Below are 20,628 nucleotides of genomic sequence, written 5' to 3'. Positions count from 1 at the left end.
TTCACAATTTTTATTGAGCAGCATTTCCTGTTGCCTTCTGCTGATTTATTTACAGTCTAGTCTGCTAGTCTCCTGCTCTCCCCACAAGCTTACTCTCAAGGCACAGAGGTGGTGTGTCAATTTAACCCTTACACAACAGGAGGGGGCTGGTTGACATGACATCAGAGCATGGCCATGCATTGGTAGTTTTGTATGACACATGGCTAAAGGCCACTCCTCCCCCCAAGTCCTGTATAGCTTAGCCACAAGACCACCTTCTGCTATTTAACTCATAAGTGGGACCCTTGACAGATACTACAACTCTGGGCAAGAATAAATTGAGAAGTAACAGTGACTGAGGACTAACTTCATACTCTCAAAAACACCTTAACTATAAGATGCAGTTTAAATCTTTTCATACCAACCCACATGAAGCTATCCCTGGGTCTGTAATAAAAAATTCCTGAAAATTACTATTTGTAAATCTCACAACATGAGATATTCAGCAACAGTACTTTGGAGTAAAGATTGTTTACCAACATAACATGGCAGTCCTGGTTTAGGACAAATGTTACTGTAATTTAGCCCCAGGAGACACTGTCTCCAGCTGGCTGTATGACACGCTCTGTGTCCTTATATTTTCAAACAAGGGAATCTAGCACCCCCACTCAGCTCAAAACAATATCTGTGTATCGTGATTTCTGGGTTATTTCCCTTCATCAGCACAAAATAACTATCCAGCTAGAGGTCACGGAAAATAAGACCCCTCAATTGAAGGCAGGGGAAGTAGTACTGAAAGGAGGTGGCATTGTGCCAGATGTTGAGAAGTATGATAGAGGGACAGGAAGAGGTGTCTTGCTGTAGAGGGGATGCATGGCTAACCCAGTTGGAAAAAGAGGAAAGGTGGTGAAGAGGTAGCAGGGCCTACCCTCAAGTTACAGGAAAGTGAAGATACGTAGTGGTTCAGAGAACTAGACAGAGTGAACGAGGAGGTAAGTTTGTGAGTGTGAAAGGAGAATAACAGATGGATAGAAATGAAGGCAGTGAATGGTGGCCCTTTTTTTTTTTATTAGTTTGCTCTGAAGAAAGAGGTTATGTCCATAGTGTTCAGTGTGACTCCTGGGACTCAACAGAAACATAAGGAGTCATCACAGAAAGTTTCTATGACTTTCTGTGAGGACTCTTTAACATCTGAACACCAGTGTAGTCATGACCATTCCATTTATTTTTCTGGTATGTCCAGAAGTTATGCAATATACTCAACCACTTTTAAGATGGCAGACTCAAGTGTGAGAGGGTGATATTTGACTGCTATTTTTAACCAGACAAGCAACTGCATAGAGGCATCAAACAACACGAAGAACCAGTGAGAGAGTTTTCATGTGGTTACATGACCTGCTCAATATAGAAGTATTTAAATGTTTCTACAGCTGAGTGGCGATGGGGAGGCATTTTCTAACAGGAAAATGAACACAATGAACTGGGTTCAAATATGCACCACACACACACACACACACACACACACACACACACACACACACACACACACACACACACATATGCGTGTGAACATGGAAATCCTATGTGGTTACTTGACCTGTTAAAAATAGCAGCCTAAAATCTCCCTCAAACCCACAACTTCTCAAATAAATACATAAACAGTAGAAGGGACACATTAGGTAATGCAGTCCCAGATACACAATGTCTGAATAAAAGATGGGGAATAGACACAGCAGGCACAGCCTTCATGACAGAGCTGATCAATTAGAAATAACCTGGGGCTAAACACCACCAAACCTTGCAGGTAAGTCAATTAATAATACACACTAAATATAGTTTACATATTTAGTTGTAAGGAAGGTTAAGATGGAGGAAATATGCTTTGCTTGATGCGATGTGAGAAAATATTTGGCAATAACTTTCACCTTCTGACATGTTGCATAGTAACCTAGTTCAACATTTTAACCTCATATATCTATTTATCTGTATATCTGTATCTGAATATGTCGAGTTCTATAAATGAGATTGTTAAAGTACATTAAACATAGTTTCTTTTTTATTCGCTTAGTCAATAGCAGGAGGAGAAGGGACTGTGGCAATGACTTCTGCAGGTCTTACGAGACGAGGGAGATCAATACGTATGGAAGTTTGAATCATCAACATCGGCACTGACTTAATGGCTTCACGTCTACTTTTCCATGTTTGCATGGGTGAGACAGAACTATGCTGAGTAGAGGATTTTTTGTGGCCAGATGCCCTTTCTGTTCCCAACAGCACTTACTTGTTTCCAAGGGAGGTAATAATCTCCCAGTTTATCAAATAATAAACAGCCTGGACAAGCTTACATAGTGAACAGCAAGCAATTGACTGTTCATGAAATGATTGTTTACAGCTTTGCAAACACAGTCTTCCATTGTGTCGCGTAAAAAAAGCACCCATACTGGCACCATGTAAAAGAGCACCCAGTACATTCTGTAAAGTGGTTGGTGTTAGGAAAAGAATCCAATTGTAGAAACCATGCCAAAACAGACAACTGGAGCCTGGTGCAGCTCTCTGGCTTGCCAGCTCCTGTCAAACCATCCAACCCATGCCAGCATGGAAGACGGATGTTAAATGATGACGATATATATATATATATATATATATATATATATATTGTTTCAGTCATTAGACTGTGGCCATGCTGGAGCACTCCATGCTTCAAAGAATTTTTTAGCTGAACGAATTGATCCCAGTATTTATTTTTTCAAAGCCTGATACTTATTCTATCAGTCACAATCCAGGCTTAATCAACATAGGTCAAACCATCTGGATGAGGGTGTATGTTGTAAGAACAACTAATGATCCTAGGATACAACACGGATGATGTGACAAAGTATTTCAACTATAACTGAATGTATAACGCATTACTATTGAAGCATATTTGCAAAGTCTCTTCAGTGATGCATTGTATATCTAGATTGCTCTGTAGATGACATCTGTGACTAGAATATCAAGAATAAAAGGTAACATTATCTGTATAGGGGTGCTTGACATTAGAACTTACAGTGAGAGAATCGTTAACTCTGTATTATAACAATACTGCATGACACAGCATTAGTTAGCCAGTTCTGAAAAGCATGATATCACTGTAATCCTACTAACCTTGCTTACATTCATTTTTAAAAACATGAGGAACTTACTAATGTAAAGAAGGAAACTAATCCTCCTTCTACCATTTGTTTTTGTTCTGTAACTGAAATATTACAGGAGAGGACTGTAACTAGAAAAATGTTCAATAGAAGGTGAAGGGTTATTGTATAGAAGGAAGACTGTGGTAGATATTGCCAAACTTTTGAATACACCAGAGACAGCCCCATCAATATGTCAATGAACTGGTTTGATAGGAAGCTTTCAGTCCAAAACATGAGAGAGAGAAAACCCAGTGCAGATTGACTTATCCAGACACAGTGGTGCTTCTGGTTGTTGTCGTTGTTTAGGCACAGGTCAGCCTGGATCTAACAAACTTGTATTCAAATACACTCCAGTTGTGAACATCCAAAATGGTTTTTCTCCTTTCGCTTACTGTATCTAGAACTACATCACCCAAGGCCTCTTTCTTTTGTTTTTTTAAGGATCTGAGGAACATTCAGCTGCTATTTCTTGCAAGTCAAATGACCAGATAGAGACTCTTTTACTGGCGTATTGTTGTTGTTGGCACTCCGTCGCTTACGATGTCGAGGGTTCCAGTTGATCCAATCAATGGAACAGCCTGCTCATGAAATTAACATGCAAGTGGCTGAGCACTCCACAGATACGTGTACCCTTAACATAGTTCTCGGGGATATTCAGCGTGACACAGTGTGACAAGGCTGACCCTTTGAATTACAAGCACAACAGAAACAGGAATTAAGAGTGAGAGAAAGTTGTAGTGGAAGAGTACAGCAGGGTTCACCACCATCCCCTGCCGGAGCCTCGTGGAGCTTTAGGTGTTTTCGCTCAATAAACACTCACAACGCCCAGTCTGGGAATTGAAACCGTGATCCTATGACCGCGAGATCGCTGCCCTAACCACTGGGCCATTGCGCCTCCACCCTTTACTGGCGTATAAGCCAGACACAACTGAAAGTTTCAAGAATGTCAAAAACAAGAACATTGCTTTCACAAAAATTCTCAAAATGAAGAGTTAACAGGTTCATGATACAAAGGTGAGAAAGATCTTCAAAAGAACTGGCATTACAGAAACATGATTGATGGTGACTAAAGAAGCCAAAAGAAGACTCAAAGATGGAGGCAGCAGTGGTGGTGATGATTTACAACAATATCTTTTGTTGTTGTTGTTGTTATCAGAAAAGGACAAGCAATTAGTCTGGAGTTGGCAAGGTCAGTAAATGTTGCCCTTCTTCATAATGGAACACACAACCTGAACACAGATGATTTAGGGACAAAGTTAAATATAGTCTTCATTCCAGCAGCCTCTCGTTTCTGACAGCTCCCCCACCCCACCCCGTCTCTCTCTCCTGTACTAAAATATTGATTTCTAACATTGGCATAAGGCCACAATTCTTTCTTTTTCTGGAGGGGTGCAGAGGGTAAATCAATTCAATCACCTCCCCACCCACCCACACCCCCGACTATCCATTGAAAATAGTAATGAATAAATTGGAAGAGAAGAAAAACGAATTAAACATTGGGCTATTATCAACAGATGTCTATATGAGTCGTTAATGTGTGTGTGTGTGTTTAAATAGACAGGCAGAAGAGAGAGCAGAGAAATAGAGAGAGAGAGAGAGAGAGAGAGAGAGAGAGAGAGAGAGACAAAGAGCCAGAGAAAATGAGAGAGGGGGGGAGTTAACATATGTAAATGATAACAATGACTGACTCTGTCCATCAACCAAAGCAGAATGGGATTGATGTGATGAGAACAACAACAGGTTGCAAGCTTTATTCTTGGTTCAATATTAATCAGCTCTGACTGCAATCAATCAACTCAGAAACAGTAGACTGCCAGAGATTGGAGTCAATAGTTGCCACTTGACCTGTTTGTATAATTAATCCTCGACATAACTCCCTCAAACCTGCTCAAACAACAACAACAAGTAAATCTTCTTTCAAATAAATCCTGGCCATTTAAAAATGCAGGTAAAGGGCAGGACATACACACACACACACACACAAACACACCATGTGTTCAATGTCTTCATTTTGAGAACAATGAAAACCAACAGGAGAGGAATGAGGTTCTCTTCATGCAAAACCATTTTTAACCTTTTACTTATCCAAATCACTCTTGTAAATTTGTCCTAAACATCCACATTTGTTTTTAGACTTTTACTTCACCCTTGTTTCATACGTTCTAAGTAATATAAATTTTTCTTCTCATAAATCCCAAATTACTCTAGTGATTGAAAAAAAAAAATTGGGAAATGGTACCATATACATTAGTTGTTCTCAACCAGGATCCATATGGCTTTTCATGGTCCCTACAAGACTTTGTTGTTAAAATTCATTGGCAATAAATTGATTAGATTTCTATAAAACAAAATATTTTAACCATTTTTTAAAATAAAATTCCCCATAGTAATTCTAAAAATATAATATGATTTTTTAAACATTGTTTCCAGCTTCGCCTTACTGGCACTCGTGCTGGTGGCATGTGAACAAAACATTGGACTGGCTCCTGTGCAGGTGGCACATAAAAAACACCATTTGAGCGTGGCCGTTGCCAGTACCGCCAGACTGGCCCTCGTGCCGGTGGCACATAAAAAGCACCCACTACACTCTCGGAGTGGTTGGTGTTAGGAAGGGTATCCAGCTGTAGAAACTCTGCCAGATCAGATTGGAGCCTGGTGTAGCCATCTGTTTCGCCAATCCCCAGTCAAATCGTCCAACCCATACTAGCTTGGAAAACGGACATTAAATGATGATGATGATGAATGGCTATGAGGGCCCATCCAAGTAAAGTTGGAATCAAAAGTAAGAAACGGTTGAGAACCACTGAGATATAATGCATTTACAGGCCAAGGAAATATGTCTAGGACAGGCAAAGGGTTAAGCTTCCATCTTCTATACTAGCATGGGTTGGCTGGTTTGACAGAATCCAATGGATCTGTAGCATACACCCTAGTGAAATTCCTCTCTTCTTTATTATATACACATACATTCGAACGTAGCAGATAACAGCTAACCTTTGGGTGCTGTCTGGACACCATTGTGTCCACCACTCTGATTGGTTGGTAGTGATGCAATTGGTCACTTACTCTATCGCTCCAATATGCAACCTAACCAAATGAAGTCCCTAAATAAGATCATGTGAGACAGACTGTTTACAATCCAATTTTGAACCCAATGTTACCTATAAAAACTCAACTTCTCCACGTCTTGATGTCTTTTGATTCCAGACCTCTTAAGGTCTAACCACTGACCACACGACACAGCCAGTTCCAGCAACGATGCCAGACAACACCCATCCAACAGCATTACAGCGACCTCCATCTTCGTCACCACCATCACGTCTCTCACCAACGTTGTCTACAACATCTCTATGTACACAGCACCAGCAAATATGCACAGGTTCCAACATAGTGTTGTTCATGAACTATTTCACCATGGTTAACAGCAAACATACAACCCACACAGATGCATGTAAATATATCAATAAATCTTTCATAAGCCTTCTACTCGGTTGTGTCTCTTCTCTTTTCTCAACTGGCACATATGTATTATTTCAGCCTTCTGATATGAATCATTATTAGATGGTCACACTACACATCACCTTGACCATCTATAGATCCAAGGATTACATGAGGCACCAACATCTACTTTGATGTGGTTCCTATGGCTAAATGTTCTTCCTAAGTTATCAATGACCAATCTTTCTCTTAAATCAAGCACCTGTTTCTAAGGTCAATTTCAGGAACAAGAATTATAAGTTTTTAGAACAAAGGTGTACATGAAATAATAAAGGTCTTTAACAATAGGGGCCAGAAGTTGTAGCAATCAATATTTGAAGCAGGCAGCAAACTGGCAGAATCATAAGCACACAGGGAAAAATGCAGGAGTGGTTGGGTGGTAAGAAGCTTGCTTCCCAAACACATGGTCCTGGGTTCAGTCCCAATGGGTGGCACCTTGGGCAAGTGTGTTTTACTATAGCCTCGGGCTGACCAAAGCATTGTGAGTGGATTTGGTAGACAGAAACTGAAAGAAGCCTGTCGTGTGTGTATGTGTGTGTGTGTGTGTGTTTATGTGACTGTGTTTGTTCCTCACCACCACCATCGCTTGACGACCGATGTTGGTGTGTTTATGTCCCTGTAACTTAATGGTTCGGTAAAAGAGACCAATAGAATAAGTACTAAGCTTACAAAGAATATTTCTTGGGGCCCATTTGTTCGACTTAAGGCGGTGCTCCAGCACGGCCACAGTCAAATAACCAAAACGCATAAAAGAAATTCATCCATCTTTACATTCTGAGTTCAAATCCCACCAAGGTCAACTTTGCCTTTCATCCTTTTGGGGTCAACAAAATAAGTACCAGTTGAGCACTGGGGTCGATGCAATTGACTCACCCACTGCCCCAAACTCGCTGGCCCTTTGCCAAAATTTGAAACCAATATCTGAAGTGGATGAGACAGTAAAATGATATAGACAGTATGTAATCTTACAGTTCTATATTTAAGAGATGAGGAATTATATACATTATTTACATTCGATGGGCATATGGCGTAGTGGTTAAGAGTGCGGGCTACTAACCCCAAGATTCGAAGTTCGATTCCAGGTAGTGACCTGAATAATAATAATAATAATATCGAAAAATACCTTAGGAATGAGAACCTAGGTTCAAAATTTCCCCAAGACACCTGATGAAGGCTGGAGGGTATATCAGCCGAAACGCTGTGTTTAACAACAAACAAGATAAGGACAAATATCCATCAAATGTAAATAATGTAGAGTATGTAATCTTGTTTGATATTTTGAGTTCAATACCTGCAAAAGTCATCTTTACTTTTAAACTTTTGGGGATCAATAAATCAAAATACTAATAATAGTTTCTGATTGAGGCCCAAGCAACGCCAGTAATTTTGAATTGGTAGGAGGGGGAGGGGTTTGAGACAGTAATGTCCAGAGGCTGATGATGAAGGATGAAAGGCAAAGCTGACCTCAGCACAATGAAATGCGAATCATGCCAACATTATGCTGAAGTTGATATGAGCTAAGTTGCTCTTCTGAAAAAGAGAGGGAAAAAGACTGAAAGAAAGGGAAGCAAACTAAGAAATCTATAGAAAATAACTGATTCAACACAAGACCACAACTGCAAATGGATCTCGACATAGTCATTCATACTGCCAGAAATAGCAGTCAAATCACCCTCATATTAAACCCAACTGCCATTCAAAAAGAAAAGACAGGACATGGACAATGCAACAATATAATGTCTGTATTAGTTCATTTTTTTACAGTTAAACTCAAAAATTGTAAATAATAACCTGTAAATATTGAGTTAAAAATGTTTTTGGATAGAAACGTCAAAGGCTGTTCCATGGACATCCTTCAACTTTTTCCATCTGAAGGGTTTCTTCTTAACCTAATATTTACATGCCATTATAGCTTTATCTACTTCAAGTTCCACCGTTAAAAATGAATTATTTCATGTCTCTTGAAGTTTTGAAATTCTTATGACAATCATTTAGTATATATATATACGCAAAAATACAGGATGGTCACAGGCGGAAAGTCTTTGATCACAGGTCTGCTCGAGCAAGACTGATCAAGAACACAACAACAACAACAATCAAAGAGTCTAATCCTATATATGTTTCCACAGCTAAAAAGTAACAGTTGAGTAGCTTTGTTTAGTTCTAGTAAGTAAAGGAATTAGTCAATATTATGTAGACAGTGGAATCAATGGAACCACTCAGTATATCACACATACATAAACACATGTATTATACAAGATAGACACATATACACACATTATACTTCACATATACATACATATTACGTATCATGTGTACATAATCATGCATATGCACATATATGCATATGCACACATTTGCACACACACATACATGCAAATACATACATAAATGCACATATATCTGTAATTTCAGATAAATTGACAGCAAACCAAAATACGCTGAGTGCATTAAGTGCATAAACATCAAAAGATGCACACATGCAGAGTAGGACAGCAGAAGACTGACAACTGCACAGATAGCTGAAAAGCAGCAGCAGCAGTTGTCTTCTATTACCTTTTATACCATTTAACAGGCGGCACTGTGATTCAGCAATTGGTAATTCAGTTGACTGAATGTAATAACCCAGTTTTGATTCTTGGTTAGAATTGCTCCAGCTGTATCTGTGATATCTTGCAGAAGAGTATGAACCTCACATTATCACTGTCATAAAATCCATTTTTCCATAATTCTTGCATGGGTCAGACAAAGTTCATTGAGGCAGATTTTCTATGGCCAGATGCCTTTCCTGTTGCCAACCCTTACCTGTTTCCAAGCAAAGTAACATTTCCCTATGACCAGATACATTTTTCATACAAAAGTAAAAGTAAGCCTAGAGATTGAAGCTTATATTACAATGATGCTCATATACAACCATCATGTGACGTCTAGATGTGGGTACCAACAAACACACACACACATATATATATATGATGGGTATCTTTTGGTTTCTGACTACCAAACCCACAAGGCATTGGCTGGCCCAGAGCTATAGTAGAAGACACTTGCCCAAGGTGACATACAGTGGAACAGTGTTAAAAATTGAGGAAACCTTATATAGTTACTACATAAGGATTGAAACAGTTAGGTAGGTACCAGATACTCAACTAAGAGGTTAGCAGTTGATATTTTGTTATGACTGTGTCACTGTGTCCATAATGAAAGTATTTACTCTCAACAAACTAATGCAACTAGTTCAAAGCTGCTGTTGTATAACTCCAGGTCAACCCTGATCAAGCTGATTTACAACTTCAGATAATCCAGTCATGACCATCCAACCTTCTTTTTTTCAGGTATGGTCAATTTGCTTGACTAAAGGCGGTGCTCCAACATGGCCACAGTCAAATGACTGAAATAAGTAAAGGGGTAAAAGAGTATACAGCAAATGGCTATGAAGGCCCAGTTGAGTGAAACAGAAATTAAAGGGGTCCATAAGCAAAAAATGGTTAAGAATCACTGCAGATTGATCAGAAAATAGGGATAAGTTGAGGGTGGAGTGTGGAGGAGGAGAAAAAGAGAGAGAGAGGGGGGTCAGAGATACACGGTGGTGGATATGAGTGGCAAAGGTGGAGAAAAGGGCATCGATGGCAAATACAAGGGAGTGTTGGGATACATATTCATTGCAGTTAGGGGCAAGTATTCCTTACCTACAAAACACACCAAAATACCCAAACTAGATTTGAACCCATGACATATATCGTCAGTGCAATATTTTAGTCAGTCAGCTAAGTGCACAGATGAAATATGCAGATTGCTGGTTAGTATTAAACACATTTTCAAAATTTTGTCTCCATTAAGAAAAAATATAAAAAATAAAAACACAGAGAGTCTCACCCACCTGCTTCCTTAGCAGACCTCTTCCACCTGCCTAATTAATTATTTGGGGCTGATCCTCAGATTATCTGACTTTTGTGTGAAAGGTCTACTTGAGTAGACTTGAAAAAGCCTACTCAACACCACCAAGAACAATAGTATAGTTATGTAGTGGATTAAGATAATCCTGATAAGCTAACTGGAGTTTTAGTTATTGCTCTCAGTGCAATGATGTATAGACTAAGTTAGACGAAACACATGCTGTCTGTCTGTTCAATCAGATTGGTCTTCTGAGATTTCTATACAAAAGCATCATGTGAAAGAGTTATTTAAAGCATTTATAGTTCAATAACCATTCTGGTTTAGACCAAGTATTGTTTGTTTTGGGTATAGATGCTGTGTGGTTGAGCAGTCTGCTTCCCAAACATTTGGCTCTGGGTTCAGTCCCACTGTGTGGCACCTTGGACAAGTGTCTTCTGTTATATTCCCAGATCAACCAACGTCTTGTGAGTGAATCTGGTAGACTTAAACCAAAAGAAGGTACCAAGGAGGTACCCCACAAAAAAACCCAGAATTTTGCAATATCATTTTATTCACTTAGTTTTACATGTTTATACATTTATCACCTTCAAGGTATTCTCCATTTGAAGCAATACATCAGTCTAGATGCATTTGCCATTGTTCAAAGCAGTGTTGGAACTCTTGCAAACTGATGCCTTTTAATGCTTCCATTGTTTTTTTCCTTCACCTCTTCCACGTCTGCAAATTCCATAGCACCAGCTTTCATCACCAGTGATGACCTTCAAAAAAAGGTCCAAATCAATTTCCAACTGTTCTTTCAGTTCATGACACGCATCCAGTCATGATTGGTTTTGATCTTCCGTGAACAAATGAGGCACAAATTTTGCTGCAACTCTTTTCTTTTGCAAATCCTCGCTCAAAATTCGTTGGCAGGAGCTCCAGGACACACCAGTCATATCAACATGTTCATCAATTGTTCAGTGGCAGAAAATCACCAGAAGTCTCAGTTCCTTGTCATCTCCTCAGTGATACCTAATGTCTGAAGATCCTTTCTCACCACTTTGTCCCATGTCTTCCATATAACATTAAACACAAAGTCATTTTAAGGTAGGTATATGTTAGGTCCCTGTATGTTCAAATCCCTGGGTACAACAAGGATTTGAACTTTTGTTTGTCATTATCATTGCTAGTGACATTCTCAAGTAATCTGGTAACAAACTTCCAACAGCTAGGTAGAATAAAATATTCTGCCCAGAAAAGCCTGGACTTGAACTAATGACCTCTGGGTTTATGTAAGAGATTACATCAGACCATTCTCCTGTCTATAGTTTTCTCTCTATCACAACACTTAACTTCATCTTTCTCCACAACCAACCACCATACACACTAACCACCAGGCCACTTCCATTGCTACACATCACACCAGAATGACTGGAAAATGGAGAATGTCTATAATGCTAGTAACAATCACAAAACACACCTAATATACACCTAAGTGGTTGGCAAACAAGGAAGGAAAGAGTGCTTGAAGGTCTTAAGTCCCTTTAGTCAACCTCTTCAATATTGGTGTCATGAAAAAATGTATCCAATACACTGTGTGTAGTGATTGGTGTTGGAAAGACCATCTGGCCATAGAAAGCAAGTCAGAATGACATGTGTGAGCACCAGTCTGGGAGAACAATTGCTCCTTGTAAGGAAAAGGAAATGATTCAGCTTGCAAATGACCCAACCAACACCTGCCAGATTCAAAACCTAATGTCGAAATTTTATATAAATCCATACATATGTATATATGTATATCTGTGAATGTGTATGCATGTAAGTGTGTGTGTGTATGTATACATATATATATATATGTATATATTTATATATATATATATACACACACACACACATACATACACACATATTCTCTGACTAATAACCAAAATTAGAAGTATAACTTCCCAGCACCATGGCAGTACTGCAGCATGGACTGAAGTACAGTGGTTTGAAATACTAACTGAAAAAAAGAGAGAGAGAAAGAGAGAACAGCAAAAAGAATTGTATTACCACCGAAAATAAATGAAACTAAATTCAAATAAACACACATTGTTTGTTCCCCATTCCCCCACCACCACCACCACCACCACCACATCACCACTCTATTTTCTCTTTAAAGAGAAAAGCTATTGCGCCACCACCACCACCAGCCGCTAGTTATTTATAGAAGACACTAGTTCTGGATGTATGTCAAAGTATTTGTCCTGCGTCTGTGTGTGAGAGTGTGTGTGTGTGTGTGTGTGTGTGTGTGTGTGTGTGTGTGTGTGAGAGTGTGTGTGTGTGTGTCTCAGTTGAAACCAGCCTGCCTTGTTAAAAAGCAGACAAATATTATACAAGGGTGACAGCTAGGAAGAAGTGAAATAATCTATAGGCAACAGACAACTTCTTTTTTTTTCTTATTTATTTTTTGCATATATGTTTCCAGTAATTTTTTTTTTTTTAGACAGATTTCTGCAACATATACACGATGTGTAAAGTGTGACTCCACCCTTATGCAAAACGAATAAAAAGAGAAAGAGAGAGAGAGAAGATAAAGAAGGAAAACGCTCCTCCCACCCCCAAAGGGAAATTGTAAAATACAAAACTATCCCATTGATTTAAGTAAGTTGCTTTGATAAATGCTTATGTTGGTACATGTACTTAATGCATGTACCATGTGCACACACACACACACCCACATATATAAGTAAATGGATAAAGATCTTTCCAGAGTCATATAGGCTCACAGGACCGGTTTCCCAGTTTACTTGGCACATGCTTTCCCCTGGATAGGACGCCAATCCATCACAGGGTTACTCATTCTAACCAGCTGAGTGAAATGAAGTGTTTTGCAACACATCGCCCAGTCAAGGAATTGAAACCACAATCTTACAATCATGAATCCAACACCCTTACCACAAAAACATGCACCTCCACACACACACACACACAGAGCTTCTTTCAGAGTCTGTCCACAAATCCACCAACAAGGTTTTGGTCAACATGGGGTTAAAGTAGAAGACACTCACCCGAGGTGCCATGCAATGGAAATGAACCTGACGCCACACAGTTGAGAAGCGTTTGAACCGCACAGCCATGTCTACTTGGAAATATCAAAGCACTTTCAGCACAAGAACAAAACACATAAGGCTGCTGTTGAGAAACAATATCTGTTGTATTTCCCTCGGAAGACTCGCAGAGATAACACAACGAGTTGTCCAATTTAATTATTACATTTATTATTCAATTACATACAAAGAACGCACTCACCCAATGTTCGTTATGAATAAACAAGAATCATGTCCGCCATATATATCAATGACATTTTACTACGGCAGTCACACAAGACAACAACAATGAAACAATGAACTCAGACGAACCACAATGACACACTGAACGTCAGACGAATAACATATCCAACAGTCCATATAACAATATCCCTCATCATAAGTACAAGTCTCTCTCACACACATCCACACATCCACACACACACACACACATCTTTTATAACTTGCTTTATTCTAGTTAATGTTCCAGTGATAACAACTGGCTCCATCATCATCTTTTGTCATACAGAAGCTCATCAGAGTGTGGAGAGAAACAAGTATGATCAGTTGGATGTGCAATGTTAACTTGCATGGAAGATGGAGAACACTTGAACTGAGAGAGAGGTGAAGCATTATAAGTCTCAACCATTGTGTGTAGGGGGGGGAGACAGACAGACAGAGAGAAAGTCTTGTAAATTGATGACACCTGTTTAGTAAAGAAGTACCATTTGTTACATTCTGAGAACAGGTTCTGTCACATTATCACCAACATCTTTATCTCTCTTTCCAGCTACTCCCCACTACTATTATATAATGAGAGTCTTATATCTCTTCCATAACAAAATACTTGTACGTATCTCTCTATTATACTCTGGCATCTAAAATCTGACATAAAACCCCTTCTCCTTCTGCTACAACCCCACTCACTTGAGTGAGAGACTTTTTTTTTTTTGTTCTTTGTCTTGTGAGTTACCTGGCACTTAATTGGTGCCACACAAAAATGAAACCCACTTCATTCTGTAAAGTGACTGGCATATTAGGAAGCGCATCCAGCCATAGAAACCATGCCAAAGATGACACTGAACCCCTACACAGTCCTCTGTCTTGTTCAATCCTTTCAAGTCATCCAGCTCATGCCAGCAGGAGAGATGGAGGTTAACTGATGATAATGATGATGGCAGAGAAAGAACAAGGAAGACATTGAAGAAGCTGGATATCAGGAAGTTGACTTCAGACAAGATGACAAGATTCAAAAGTTGGCAAAATGCCATACAGAAGATCTGCCAAAGCCATTTTATCAGAGGAAAAACAAATCAGATGTTAAATCTGTAATTATGATGAACATACTTACATATGCACATTGTGTTTGCCAAATCCATTCACAGGGTTTTGGTCAACCTGGGGTTATCATAGAAGACACTTTCCCAAAATGCCATGCAGTGGGATTGAACCTGAGACAACACGATTGAGAAGCAAGGTTCTGAAACACACACCTACACCTGCCCTTATACAGCTACTCCTGTGCCTATAATCTTTTACAATTTTTCAACACTCATCATCATTTTGTGGTCCCAACACTGTGGTCTTGTCATCCCTGTCTTTATCTCATTTTCTAGTTCCATCACAATTACTCACACCTACCTTTATATAATGTGAGGTAGTCATGGACCTCCTCTACAGCAACACACCTGTTCCAGTCTATCTTCATAATTTATTTCTTTAGCAACCAGATTATTCTGTCAACTGTAATACTTATTTATTCACATTGCTTGGAATTAATCATGCATTATCTCCTAGCTTCAACATTTCAATGATGTGATTGCATATTTCTAGAATGACTGTTGGGTAGGTGTGAGAGGCTGGATCTGATCATTTTGAACCTAAAACTTGTAGAATATTAGGGCCTGAAATGGACAGCTTATGTGCTAAAGGATTATTCTCTCAACAACTAGTATAAAGTCAAGAGCATTCTTTAGTCTTAGGAGTATAGCAACCTCACTAGTGCTGGTGCCATGGACCAGTACACTCTGGAAAATGACTGGCATTATATGTTTGCTAACCCTGTATCTCCTCTATATTAAGAAAGTTCCTCATGTTCCCTCCTTCATCCTTCATGTTGTGTTCTCTAAACTCTGCCAATTTGTTGTCTATGGCAGTAGTGATGATTCTTCCATTCACCAAATGATATCAGATCAAAACATCCACCAAATATGTACAAAAGAATCGAGTTTAAAGCAGACATAATTAACCTCAGCAGTTTTCTGATAATTCCTTTTAAGATGTCTATAGTTAATGTTTGCAGCGCTAATAGTTACTAAACTGGTTAGTTCTTGCATTGAAGAATCAAAAATTTCAGTACTAAATTGCAGAGGATTGAATGACAGACTAAATTCATAACCTAGCTCTGTTTCCTGGTAGGAACCGACCCCCCTCCTAATTACACGACTACTGCTCTTGAGAACAACATGAACATCACATAATCTCAGTTTCTTCTCCAATAAATTTGCTGTTTTCTACCAAATTATAAGAAATCAATAACAAATTTTTGTTTTTGTTTATATTTTTACTTGTTTGTAATTTGAGTTTTTTGTTGTTTTTTTTAGATTTTTTTTATTTCTATATTCTTTTTTTTTTTAACCCATTTCATTTATATATATTTTATTTATTCTATTCATTTGATGGAGGTAGTGAGGAAAACAACACAATTATCTGAAAATAGCATTTTGGATAGAAAAAAGTCTTTTAAAAGATTTAAACACTCTAAAAGAATCGCAACAAGCAACAAAAAAATTAAATAAATAGAAAGAAGCCTAACATAGAACAACCTATATAAAAAGAATACAGGAAATTCTGGTCGCTACCACGTCGGGGGAAATCCGAAACAGTAAGAGGAGAAAGAATGAGGGAGGGAGAGGAGAGAGAGAGAGAGAGAGAGAGAGAGAGAGAGAGAGAGAGAGAGAGAGAGAGAGAGAGAGAGAGAGAGAGAGAGAGAGAGAGGAGAGAGAGAGAGAGAGAGAGAGAGAGAGAGAGGAGAGAGAGAGTTGTGTTGAAATGAAGGTTAGAATTAAGACTGACGGACTGACATTGACAGAATGGATTGTGAGAAGTGTTTGGGAGGAGGAGAAAGAAAAGAGAGAGAAGAGAGAAGGAGGAGAGGGGATTTAAAACTGTTGTGTAATGTGTCGGTGGTGGTGAGAGGAGAGAGGAAAGAGAAAGCATAAAAGGAAAGCGAAGGAGTGAAAGGAAAGAGAGCAGAGACAGGAGAGAGAGTGAAAGAGATACCACAAAGTGTTAGTATTTCAGCGAGAGAGAGAGACATAGAGAGGGAGGAAGAGAGAGAAACAGAAAGAGGGGGAGATATATAGAGAGGAGAAAGGGGAGGGGTGAGAGAGGGAAAGGGGGAGAGAGAAAGGTATAAAAAGAGAGGAGAATAAAGAAAGAAAAAAGGGAGGAAAAAAGAGACATGAAAATGCATGGACCGGAGCATAGAAACAGGAAAATTGTGAGAGAGAGAGAAAAGACAGCGATAGACAAACAGACAGAAAAAGTGAGACGAAGACGAGACATATAGAAAGAGAAACAATCTGTAGAATGGTGTGTGTAAAGGAGGGTGGAGGATGAGTGAGAGAGAAAGGAGATGAAAAGGAGGCACCCAAATGAACAGCATTTGAAGTGTCGATGTAAGTTTGTTTCAAACATAATTCAGTAATAGACGTTCCTAGATCGATCTCGAGTCGTGAATATAGGATTACAAGAACAACATACTGCAGATGAACTTCCGGCATATATTGAGTAAAAGAAGATTAAGAAAAAAAAAAAATAACAGACATACCACACACTATATCAACACGTGTGAGCATGTAGACAAACACGATATATATATATAATATATATATATATATATATATATATATATATATATATATATGAGCCAAATTAGACGGGGCTGATTTTGTGAATGAAACAAACTAGATCCGCACACTCTAAGGTGTATGTATATATATATATATATATATATATATATATATATATATATATATATATATATACATACAGAGAGAGAGATACACATACACACACACATACATACGTACATAGAGAGAGGGGGAAAAGAGAGAGAGAGTGCGTGTGTGTTGTGTAGACAACCTCTGCGTATATGTATAACGAGAAGCAGCAGAATTTTACATCCGCTTTTCCATGCCTATGTGGAATGGGCAGATCATTATGGTTCGATTTACTGTCCTTGCAGACAGGTCAAGCATGGCTTTTATGACTAAATATCTATTCTACCATTAACCATTTTACAGAGAGCATGAGGTGCACCGTTTTATATAATAGTACAAAATATGGATTCTGAGAATCGTTCGGCCGTCACAAGTAAACTCGTGCTATGGATTTGGCTAGGAGTCCAAATAATAATCAATCACAGAGTAGTGTAAAAGTGCCGTCCATGTAACAGAAAATGTTAAAAATCCGAGCGATAAATTAAATCTGAGAGGAGTATATAAAGCGTGAAATCAGCAGGTTGAGTAAACGTTATTGAAGCAAACATTGTGAAATGGCCGTAATTCTTTGAAGTCACATGGTCAAATAAATCTATATTCACCTCTCACATTTCCTGACTCTATACAGTATATATATACACATCGTCGTCGTCATCATTAACGTCTGTCTTCTATGCTGGCATGAGTTGGATGCTTTGACAGGAGCTGGTAAGCCCAGAAACTTAGCAAAGTACCACTCTTGTACTCTGGTATGGTTTTTACAGCTGGATACCCTTCCTAATGCCAACCACTTTACAAAGTGGACTGGTGCTTTTTTATGTGACCCCAGTGAGGTCACCATATAATTTACAAGACAAAAACCCTTCAACTGAGAGAGGGAGTAGTGTTGAAGGAGGTGGCTTTGTGTCAGGTGATGAAAGGTTATCTATGACAGGGGGACAGAAACAAGTGTGTTGTCATGGAGAAGACACTTGGTTATCCCCCATCAGAGAGAGAAAATGAAAGTAGCAGAGAGCAAGAGAGAATGGTAGCAATATGCAAGGACATATACATATATGTACACATATATATGTACACTTATATATGCAACCGTGATTGTTACCAACGTTGCCTTCCTGGCACTTGTGCCAGTGGCACGTGAAAAGACATTCGAGCAAGATTGTTGCCAGTTGCCGCTGGACTGGCTCCTGTGCAGGTGACACATAAAATACACCATTTCGAGCGTGGCCGTCGCCAGTACCCACCTGACTGGCCCTTGTGCCAGTCGCACGTAAAAGCACCTACTACACTCTCGGAGTGGTTGGCGTTAGGAAGTAGAAACTCTGCCAAATCAGATTGGAGCCTGGTGTGGCCTCCTGGTCCACCAGTCCTCAGTCAAATCGTCCAACCCCATGCTAGCATGGAAAGCGGACATTAAACGACGATGACGATGATATATGCATGTAATCTTGCCTAATATAGTCATAATCAAAATGACCACCATCTTTGATAAAAAAAAAAAAAGGAAACAACACACGAAGCTGTTTAAGAAATAAGAATTTAGAAATTTCAACAGATGAGAAATAATTTGTTTTTAACAGTGGAACGTCAAGTAGATAAGGCTATAAATAATAGTGTGAAAATATTGGGCTCAAAAACCCTTTGAATTGAAAAAGTCAAAGGCTGTCCTATGAGACAGCCTTTGACTTTTTCACCCATTCTTTACGTATTATGATGAGCTGGCAGAATTGTTAGCCTGTTGGACAAAATGTTTAGCAACATTTCCTCTGGATTTACATTCTGAGTGACTTATCCTTTCAGGGTTGATAAAGTACCAGTTGAGCACTGGGGTCAATCAACTAGCCCCTTTCCCCAAAATTTCAGGCCTTCTGCCTATAGAAGAAAGGATTATTTATAAAGCTTTCTCTACTTCGAGTTCCACTGTTAAATGCAAATTAATCAACATAAAATAATAAACAATATATATATATATATATATATATATATATATATAGGGTCATCCCATAAATAATGTGGGTTTTTTTCAATTGTATGAACTAAAAGTCAGAGGACAGGATAAACTACCTGCATCAACTTGCTATAAAAGCAGGTAGTAATTATCCCTTATACTTATTCTTAGTGCAAGTTTTGAAGAGTGCAGTTCGATTTTAACAGTTATTTTTTCAAAGCTATAATGGAAGTGACAAAGGAGCATATTCGGCATATTTTGCTTTATGAGTTCAATAAAGGCAACAACACAACGGAAAGTGCGAGGAATATTAATGCAGTATATGGGGAATCGAACAATAAGCGTAAGCCAGTGTCATCAGTGGTTCCAGAAATTCTGAGCTGGAAACTATGGCCTAGAAGACAAGCCTCATCCTGGAAGACCTGTAGAGCTCAATGAGTACATCTTGCAAAACCCTGGTGGAACAAAATCCCATCGTAGCTGTTGAGGAACTAGCAGAGAAGCTTGGATTTGGTCAGTCAACCATTCATCAATGCATGCCATCAGAAAAGTCAACAAATTGGGTCAATAGGTTCCTCACAAACTTTCCAAGTCTAATCGTACACTGTCACTTCTCACAAATGAACTTTTTATGGACCCAAATAGTGACAAGAAATGTGTTCTCTATAAAAATGTCAAGTGCCAAAGACAGTGGGTAGGGAAAGGAAAAACACCAGCACCCTAGGCTAAAGAAGGTGTTGTTATGTGTTTTGTGGGATATGAAAGGTTTAGTCCACTCTGAACTTTTAAAGCCAAATCAAATGATAACAACAGAGATCTACTGTGAACAGCTTGAGTAACTTAAGTCAGCGCTAAAAGAAAAACAACCAATGCTTGGTTTCAAGACAAAAGGTGCTCTTCCATCAGGATAATGCTCAGCCATATACAGCGAGGATAACATTCCAAAGGCTGGAGCAGTTTGAATGGGAAACCAAGCCCCATCCACCATATTCACTAGACATTGCCCAATCTGATTATCATTTATTCTGCCTTCTTCAAAATCATTTGGATGGAAAAAATATTCTGTAGACAAGGGTCAGGAACAG

General features: G+C 38.9%; 1 protein-coding gene across 2 annotated transcripts in view; it reads right to left on the bottom strand.

Annotated features, from left to right (window-relative positions):
- The window catches only part of LOC106877474 (RING finger protein 11), a 61,708-nt gene that overhangs the window by 17,035 nt on the left and 24,045 nt on the right, over positions 1–20,628 (bottom strand). The window contains exon 1 of one of the 2 annotated variants that reach the window (XM_089358473.1): positions 13,574–13,657. The exons of the other annotated variant lie outside the window; for it this stretch is intronic. Coding sequence (XP_089214599.1) covers positions 13,574–13,642 — 69 coding nt within the window. The 5' untranslated portion in view covers positions 13,643–13,657. Of the gene's footprint in view, positions 1–13,573; positions 13,658–20,628 lie in introns of those variants that run through there. 2 annotated transcript variants of the gene reach the window in all.

Source organism: Octopus bimaculoides, chromosome 10 (genome assembly GCF_046866305.1).
Source record: "Octopus bimaculoides isolate indiv1 chromosome 10, ASM4686630v1, whole genome shotgun sequence".
NCBI classification, from domain to species: Eukaryota; Metazoa; Mollusca; class Cephalopoda; order Octopoda; family Octopodidae; genus Octopus; species Octopus bimaculoides.
The sequence above is the reverse complement of the archived record's forward strand: the minus strand, read 5'-3'. Positions and strand labels throughout refer to the sequence as shown.